General features: G+C 36.9%; 1 protein-coding gene and 1 pseudogene across 1 annotated transcript in view; one reads left to right on the forward strand and one right to left on the reverse strand.

The window, feature by feature from the left end:
- Trim69 (tripartite motif containing 69) overlaps positions 1 to 8,405 on the reverse strand; it is a 28,295-nt gene extending 19,890 nt beyond the window's left edge. Inside the window, exon 1 of the mRNA XM_047539287.1 lies at positions 8,391 to 8,405. Within this exon, the coding sequence (XP_047395243.1) occupies positions 8,391 to 8,396 (6 nt within the window). The 5' untranslated portion in view covers positions 8,397 to 8,405. The remainder of the gene's footprint in view (positions 1 to 8,390) is intronic.
- On the forward strand, positions 6,414 to 7,468 carry LOC124977546 (UBX domain-containing protein 8-like; annotated as a pseudogene).
- Positions 8,406 to 9,820: the final 1,415 nt, after the last annotated feature.

Below are 9,820 nucleotides of genomic sequence, written 5' to 3' on the forward strand. Positions count from 1 at the left end.
AATGCCAGAATTCACTGCTCTTAACTTTTACTAAATGCTAAAGGTGACAGGCTGTGATCTAAAATGCTGAGATTAGGCTTTCTCAAAGTAAGAGAATAATTTTTATGATGTAGATTAGTAGGTTCCATAATAGTTGGGTTCCCAACTCTTGACCAGGGAGTATGGTCAAGAGAAACATCTAGAAGGGAGAACTAAAAGGGGACTTGAAGATCAAATCTTGGGCAGGCAAAAGCAAGGAAGATTTATACAGGGGAAAAAATAAATGTTAAATGTACATATACTAATTTTCAATTTGTATATCTTCTCTGTATAAAGGATGAAAAACTTAAGTACTGACAGAAAATTTATTCTGGGGCAAAATCCCTGAGGATTGGTCTATGGGTTACTGGAGCTCATAGAAGGATGAACTAACTCTGACACTCAATTCATTGGTAGAACCAAGGGAATTCAAGAAATTCTAACCTGAAGGTCAGAGCTATCCCCATCTGCTATACATCTCCTTGAAAATTTAACCAAAACTACTCTACTCCTCATTCCTGACTCTACATTCCCAGATGGAGTTTACATTTGCCTCTACTTATGCAGAGATGCAGAGTAAAGTCAGCTAGTAGGTAGAGACAAGAATTATGTGGGGAGTGACTGTTACATTAACCACTGCACTGTCCTTTGATTCTTCTAGGATTCCTAAGCCTAGCAAGATTCCTTGTCATTGTAGGGGCCCAAAACATGTGTTGGAAGAATAAACATTTATTCTCTTTGTTAGATATGGAAAATGACAAACCCCAAAATAGTGTGACCTGGGAAAAGGGAGTGAGGGAGAAGGCAACACATTGATCCTTTCCCAATACATTCTTTCCCAGTGGTGACACAAGCCCCCAGGAGGAGTTATCCCTCAAGCCTAGAGTGACAGTCTCTGGGAGGAGGCCAAAGCATTAATCCTTCCCAAAACAGTTCCTTTGCCAGATACTGACTGTTGACCCCAGACCCTCCATCTGACCCAGTAAAGACAGATCTCAAACTCCTGACTGCCCATCCTGACTTGTTCATTAATTAAGTCACCTCTCAGTTTAACCTATATAAGCACAGATTCCTCCTTTGACCAGGGGCTCATTTTCCACCAGGAAAGTCGGTCCATTAGATGTGTGATTTCATTGCTGAATAAAGGCTGCGCTGATCCATGGTTTGCACTCAGCTCGGTCCTTTTGTGCTAACACTCATAATAAGTGAGGTTTTCTCTTTGCTTAAGGTAGCTTGTCTAAATCTCTGCCCTTTTAATAGACCATGTACCTCAGCACTCTGTGGTAGAGTTTGCTAAACACTCATTTAATGAAACTTTAATCTTCATCTTTCTTGACTTATTTAGTCTATCCTTTGGCCCTTTATGATGTGATACTGTCCTGTTCTCCATCCTTTGACCACTCCTCTGCCTTGGCTAGTTTCCCTTTCTCTTCTCATTCTAAGTGTGAATGATGGCCATGGTCTATCTTCAGCCCTCTTCTAGCTCTCCACTTTCTTCTTACCAAATTAGCCATTCATTACATGATTTCATATACAACCTCTATGTAAATAACTATCAAATCTGAATCTCTGAGCCCATGATTGGGTCCTTCAAAACCAACATTACTGAAACAGAAATCATATTTCCCCCCAAGTCAGTTCCTTCTGTTGCTTTTCTTTTTATTCTTTCTTAGCTTTCTTTTTTAAATATTGTCTCAATATGTTGCCCATGCTGGTCTTAAATGTGTGGGCTCAAGTGATCCTCTAGTCCCAGACTCCCAAAGTAGTTGGGCTTGTGCCACCACACCCAGCTCTCTTCCTTCTTTTGACTTCCCTATATCTATTAATTGCACAAGTCTTCCAGTTTCGAAATCTGAATAATCTTTATTTTATTATCTTCTTCCTGCCCTGTCATCTAATCAGTTGCAAGTTCTAGTTAATAATGATTACTAACCCTCCAATATCTTCTGTTGTTCTTTGTAGCCTAGTGAAATAAGTTTTTGTGAGTTTTTTTAAAAGACCCCAGAATTCAGAATTCTCTTCAATATATTGAAAATTCATATTTCTAGTCTTATTTTCCATGGTTCTGTTATATATTGAAAATTTTTCACTTACTGCCCTTTTACATATAAATAATTCATTTAAATTTCATTAACCAAAGGTAACAAAATATTCAAAAACAGAGTACTTCATTTTTTGTTCCAGGCTGAATGAGAAATTGTATGAAAGTGAAGAGAACAAAATCTGTTTATTCTTCATCCTCTCAATATGTATCAAAAGACCAAACCCAGGAAAAAATATGCCCATTGGAGAACATGCAAGCTCAAAAAAATTGCATTTTTACTTGGGAGGCTAAGGTAGGAGGATCACAAGTTCAAGATCAGCCTGAGCAACTTAGAAGCTGTCTCAAAAATTTAAAAAGAGATGGGGATGTAGCTCAGCAACAAAGCACTTGTCTAGCACACACAAGGCCCTGGGTAGAATTTCCATTACAGAAAAAAAAATATGCATTGTAAGCCAGTCAGAGCTGTCTTGAAACTTTAAAAATAGATGTATTCTGAATAATATAAAACTTGTGGGAGAACATATACAGATGGGAATGATCTAGAAGAAAGGGTACCTACCAGAACTGGTTTGTGCTGGTAAATCCAGCTGCTGCTGCTTCTTCTTCTTCTTCTTCTTCTTCTTCTTCTTCTTCTTCTTCTTTTTAATATTTTTAGTTGTAGATGGACACAATACCTTTGTTTTATTTATTTATTTTTATGTGGTGCTGAGGATCTAACCCAGTATCTCACATGTGCTAGGCAAGTGCTCTACCACTGAGTCACAACCCCAGCCCCCTAGCTTTCTTTGAAGGTGAATACAATTTAGGAATTTTATTCAATGTGTTTTTAAAATATATTTGAAGTAGATAATAGTGGCCAAGGCTGGGTCAAAGGGGATTGGGGAGTGATGATAATGGGCTTGGGATTTCTTTTGGGGATTGTGAAAATGTTTTGAAATTAGATAGTGGTGATGGTTATATAATTTTGAGAATATGCCAAGAACTACTGAATTGTACATTTTAAAAGACTGAAATTATGATATAAAAATATATTTAATGCTATCAGTTGTTGATACAATATGATTGGTTGGGGGTTTTATGGTTAATTCATCTTGCCAGTGGAGGTTTCTCCAGTTAACTTGTCTCTCAAGAATACATCCTCAGGCTGGGGTTGTGGCTCAGTGGTAGAGTGCTTGCCTAGCACACATGAGGCACTGGGTTAGATTCTCAGCACTACTTGAAAATAAAATATATTGTGTCCATCTACAACTAAAAATATTAAAAAAAAAAAAAAAGAATACATCCTCTAGCTGGGTGTGATGGCACATACCTGTAATCCCAGCAACTAGGGAGGCTAAGGCAAAATATCTCAAGTTCAAAGTCAGCCTTAGCAACTTAGCAAGATCCTAATCAAATGGTTTCCCTGGGTTCAATCCTTGGTAGCCACCACCAGAAAAAAAAAAAAAAAGAAAAAGGAAAAACCCACATCCTCTGCTATAAAACAAGACATTGATCATATAATATTTAGTGAGCATTCACTGTGCAAAATTATTTATGGACATTATCTCATTTAATCTTTATAAAAGCCCTATGAGATACATATTATTGCCCCACTTTTAAGGAAACTAAAGCTTAAAGAGTTTAAGTAATTTGACAAAATCACAGTCATTAAGTGGTGGAACCCATATTTGAATTCTTTATCTGCCCCCAAAACCTTTTATCTTAATCACTAAGTCAGCAGAAGGCCAATCAATATACTTTATGAAACTGAATTTATTAAGTAGATCAAAATAAGTGAGGCAAAATACTTGGAACAACTTTCTACTGCACTAAAGGGAGGTAAAAAAAAAATGAAATTTCAGTACCTGGAAATCTCTTAGGAAATCACATTCCCTGCCAGACCTCCCTTTAGGAAAGTATAGCCTTAAGTCAGAAGGAGAGAAACTCAAGTCAGGGAACAATTCTCATCTTTATAAACCTCTGACTGGCAGGAATCATTTCCTAAGAAAGCGCATCCACTTACTGCACACATTCTCAGAACAGAGAAAAAACAAGGAATAGAGAACTATGATGTTATTAGAAATTTGCAGAAGAAACTCAGATAGAGCATTAATTTCAGGATATAAAAGAACCCAGGGCTGGGGAGATAGCTCAGTCGGTAGAGTGCTTGCGCTGCAAGCACAAGTCCCTGAGTTCGATCCCCAACACCGCAAAAAAAAAAAAAGAAGAAGAAGAACCCAAAAAATTTAACACCAAAAAAACCAAATAACCCAATCAATAAATGGGCAAAAGAACTGAACAGACACTTCACAGAAGAAATACGAATGGTCAACAAATATATGAAAAAAATGTTCAACATCACTAGCAATTTGAGAAATGAAAATTAAAACTAAACTGATATTTCATCTCACTCCAATCAGAATGGCAATTATCAAGAATACAAGCAACAATAAATGTTGGTGAGGATGTGGGGGAAAAGGTATACTCATACGTTGCCAGTAGGCTAAAATTGGTGCAACCACTCAGGAAAGCAGTATGGAGATTCCTCAAAAAAGTTGGAATGGAACCACCATTTGACCTAGCTATCCCACTCCTCAGTTTATACCCAAAGGACTTAAAATCAGCATACTACAGTGACACTGCAGTCACATCAATGTTTATAGTAACTCAGTTCACAATAGCTAAACTATGGAACCAACCTAGATGCTCTTTAACAGATGAATGAATAAAGAAAATGTGGTACATATACACAATGGAATATTACTCAGTCATAAAGAAAAATGAAATTAATGGCATTTGCTGGCAAATGGATGGAATTGGAGGCTATTATGCTAAGTGAAATAAGTCAATCCCAAAAAACCAAAGACCAGGGGAAGGGAGGGAGGATAGGAATGGAAAAGACAGTAGAATGAATCAATCATAACTTTTCCTATGTTCATATATGAATACATGACCAGTGTAACTCCTTATCATGTACAACCACATGAATGGGAAGTTATACTCCATGTATGTATGATATGTCAAAATACATTCTACTGTCATGTATAACTAAAAAGAACAAATAAAAGAATTATTTTTTTTAAAAAAAGAAGAAATTTCCAGGAACAGTTTTTCTCCCAAAGATTTTGTTTTCCTGAGAAGTTTTTGGATTGCAAATTTTTGAAATTAAGGTTAATAAAATATTTAAGGAGCATTCTTTATTTACTTTCCAGCCTTTATTCCTCCAAAGTAATTTTTTAAAACTTTAATGGGCAAATTTCTGAAGAATTAACCTAAGAGCAGAGAAATACAATTCATCTAGAGATAAGCTCTATGGCACAACCAACTCCCACTCAAGAGCAAGACACACCCTTGTTTCATGAGTTTTGCCTTTTTCACACAAGAAGGAAAGAAAGATTCTGAACGTGTTGATTTTTCAGTTTCTGAGAGTTTAAAAAGATGTTAGGTCATTTAGTTCACAACTTTCAGCCTCTGAACATTTGAAACGAAACACTCACTATCACAGGACGAAATTTTCTTATTATTAGAGAAAAGTATCTATTTTTGCTGACTTGGCCTTAAAGGGATGAGAGTATAATAAGTAGAGGCAATAGTGTTTATTTTTTTCCTTTAGAAATTATAAACAAAATGCTTATAGCCCTGTTTCCTTCAACATCTAAGAACTAAGTAGAGTAAAAACAAACCTAAAGTTCCTGTGATAGAGAAAAACAAACCTAAAGTTCCTGAGATAGAGAAAATTAGAACCTGATTTTTTTTTTTTCTTTGTACTGGGGATCAAACTCAAGGGTGCTTTACCACTAAGCTACATTCCCAGTCCTTTTTATTTTTTTATTTCGAGACAGGGTCTCATTAAAAGTCTCTTTAAGTTGCTGAGGGTCTCACTAAACTGCAAGGCTGGACTTGAATTTGCGATCCTTCTGCCTCAGTCTCCCAAGTTGCTGGGATTACAGGAGTATGCCACTGCACCAGAAAGAACCTTATCTTAATAATTAATGTATATATAATGAAATTCAACATCATAAGAAGAGGAAACTGGTGGAAATGATAACTCATGTTTTAAGATTTCTTATCAATTTTAGTGAGTTTTTTCAGCTTTCTTGTGGTAAATAAACTTTCCCTTTTGTCTAACAATGAAAAGAACACTAAGTTCAGAAGAATATAACTTCCTTATTTTAGCTCTGAAGGGATTATTTCCCACATTTTTATTGGAGCATTATAATTGTACATGATGATGGGATTTGTTGTCACATATTCATACATTCATAAAATATAACAATATAATTTGGCTGGGATTATGGGTCCAAAAAGAACAACTATTTGAGGAATTAAGATCTCATCTTGCTGTGTGGCCGAGTTTTCTTACTGCTTGCTCTTCTTACTTTAATTATTTCTATGACTGCCTCATTGCTTAACTCATTTAGATCTTCCCAGACTTATCTGAAAGACAGGATCTCACCACATTGTCCAGACTGGCCTTGAATTTGCAATCCTCCTGCCTGCCTTGGCCTCCTGAGTAGCTGGGATTACAGGCATGAGCCACCAAAAAGCTACATTCTTATATGGTATTAGGAAAAAGGTCACCAGTAATGAATTTGGTACCTTGTTTTTTGTTTTCTTTCTTTATTGTTTATTTAAATGTAAATAAATAAGAAAATGAGCAGTACTTAATTCAAAGCCTTTCACATTATTTATGAAAAAATTCAAGAGTAGTATGTACCTGTAATCTCAGGGACTTAGGAGATTGAGGCAGAAGAATCACAAGTTCAAAACCAGCGTCAGCAATTTAGTGAAGCCCTGAGCAACTTGAAGAAGAAGAGAAGAATGAGAAAAGACAAAAACTTGTGAGAAAAAAACAACAAGAAGCACAGGGTGAAAAGGCCAGCAGATACATAGAAAATGTTTTAAAACCTCACCAGGAAATGAGATTGAAAAAACTGGAAGAGCGTTTTTATCAGATGACGGGTGAAACCTGGAAGTTAACTAGTGGTCACAAACTTGGGGGTGATGAAGAAATAGTGCTTGAAAATGCAAGCCAGACATCTTTTGAAACAACCAACAGAGAAGCTGCAAAGAAACGGAATTTGGCTAAACCTCTATCCGAAGTTTCGCCATCTGCTGAACAGCCCTCACCAGAAGCAGGTTCCTGATTTACCTGAAGAACCTTCTGAAACAACTGAAGAAGTAGTTACTGTTGCTCTCCAATGTCTACGTGGGAAAGTCCTGAGGAGAAGGTTTTTTAAGTCTTGGAGTTCACAGGTCTTATTCGACTGGATAATGAAAATTGGGTACCATACATCCCTATATGGCCTTTCCACATCCTTTCCCAGAAGGCCACTTGAAGTGGCGCAAGATCAGTCACTGGCAGATATAGGAATAACTGTGGATACTGTACTTAATGTGGAAGAGAAAGAGCAGAGCAACCAGTAAAGAAATGAGAACTACCTGTTCTACTTAAAATCAGTTATGCCATGACCTTACAGGACAATAAAGGATTCACATTAAAAATATATATATAATTTGACCAATATCACTCCCCAGCATTTCCCTGTTCCTTCCCACCTCCCACCCCTTGTCCCTTTCCTCTACTCATCTCCCTTAGATTTTCTTGAGAGCCACCCCCACTGTCTTTTTCCTTTTTCTCTCTAGTTTCCACATATGAGAGAAAACCTATGACCCTTGACCTTCTGAGTTTGACTTATTTCTCTTAACATGATGGTCTCTAGTTCATCCATTTTCCTGCAAAAGTCATAATTTCACTTTTATTTATGACTGAATAAAACTCCATTGTGTGTGTATGTGCATATATATATATATATCACATTTCCTTTATCCTTCATCCACTGAGGGACACCTAGGCTGGTTCCATAATTTGGTTAATGTAAATTGTGCTGCTACAAATATGAGTATGCATGTATCACTGTAGTATGATGACCTTAATTCTTCTGAAGGGATCTTAAAACAAGAAATTCAATTAAAAAATGTTTAACTCCTGCAAGAGTCAGCTCTGCTTTAAATATAAAATGTCAAATATGATAGTATAACAATAAAAACATATTTAATAATTTTAATCAAAAATTAATAAGGTGCTTACATTAGTAAAGAGAGTAGTTTTGTACAGCACTTTAATTTTTCTCAAAAAGCTGTGGTGGATTTCACTACTTTCTTACCAGCCTCTTTAATCTAAATTCTCAGTTTTTCCAAGAACTTCAGAGAATATAGAAACTACAAGTTGCCCTAAGTTAAATATTTCCCTATATTTTCTTTCATGGTCTAAAATCCATATCCCATTCCATGATCTTGTTTTCCACGTAATACCCAGAAAACCAGCTGTGTTGGAAGAATAACTCACCTCCATGAAGCTTGATTATCAGGTCACCAGGGAGCAGAAGCAGGACACTTGGATCAGCTCAGCAGGACCAGGATGGCTGCAGACCAGAAGTCTGGGACCTGTTTACTAGGAATAGGCTCAGAGCCCATGAAGGGAAGAGGAAAAGTTCAAGAGCTAGAGAGAAGGCACAGGCCAGTGTGAGGTCTGGCAGATTCCGTGACAGTTTGTCAGTTGCTTTGATCATCATCTGCTTAAAAGAAAGAGAAACCCTGATTGGAATGACCTACCACCAACCCACCTTTTTTCTTTCTTTCTTTCTTTCTTTCTTTCTTTTCTTTCTTTCTTTCTTTCTTTCTTTCTTTCTTTCTTTCTTTCTTTCTTTCTTTCTTTCTTTCTTTCTTTCTTTCTTTCCCTCCCTCCCTCCCTCCCTCCCTCCCTTTCTTTCTTTCTTTCTTTCTTTCTTTCTTTTCTTTCTTCCTTTCTTTTTGTGATTGTGATTTGAAGTGATCCCATCACAGACAGCATAAGGCACCAATCAAAAGGCTTTAACTGGGAGTTTTCACCTCTGCCATTCCACTGAAACAGCCCTGAGAAAGTAGCAAAGGTCAAGGAAGCAGGATGAAAAACATTTCATACAGCTTTTTCAGCAGTTTTAGCTCACAGAGATTCATACCTTGACTGTGAGCTGGTTGACCTATAAGGAGCCATCACAGAGCTAACAAGTTTTTTTAAAGTAATTTCTCTAAGTCAGTATTTTCTTAAATGCCTATCTCCTGTCCGTCTGTCCAGCCTTAATACCCATAACTCTTGCCTTGGAGTTTGGGATTGTCCAAATATGATATGCTCCTATGGTTTTGCACATGCTGTCCCTTCTGCCAGGGGGCTTTCCTTCATCCAAGAAAGTTCTTAAGAAGTCAGAATTATTTCCTCTTTTATGCTTTGGCAACACCTTGAAGATATTTCTATCATAACTTTTATTACACTGCATTATTTCTTTCATTAGAACTATTTGTTTTCCTATCTCTTCTCCAAGAAACTATGCACTTCTTGGAGAAAAGGACGATTTTATTAATCTTAGCTAAAAGAGGCCTAGCGCACTATAAAAACTTAATAAATGTTAGCTAAATGAATGAGTGAATTAATAAAGGGCAGCACCTGGCACCTTTTTTTTTTTTTTTTTTTTCTTTCAGTGCTAGGGATTGAACCCAGGGCCTTGCACATACTCAGCAAGTGCTCTACTACTGAGCTACATCCCCAGCCTTCTTTTGAGCTTGGATAATAGAATAACTACTGTTTCTGTGGCTTGTGCTTCTCCAGAAGAAAGGAAGACAAGCCAAATGGTGTGGATGATTGGTTATTTCTGTCCTGTCACACCACAATGACAGCCCCTCTACCTTCATTTTAGAGGGTCGGTGATGCTGGCTCCAGGCCTTCATCATACCATTCCACAG

The sequence above is a fragment of the Sciurus carolinensis genome, chromosome 2 (genome assembly GCF_902686445.1).
Source record: "Sciurus carolinensis chromosome 2, mSciCar1.2, whole genome shotgun sequence".
NCBI classification, from domain to species: Eukaryota; Metazoa; Chordata; class Mammalia; order Rodentia; family Sciuridae; genus Sciurus; species Sciurus carolinensis.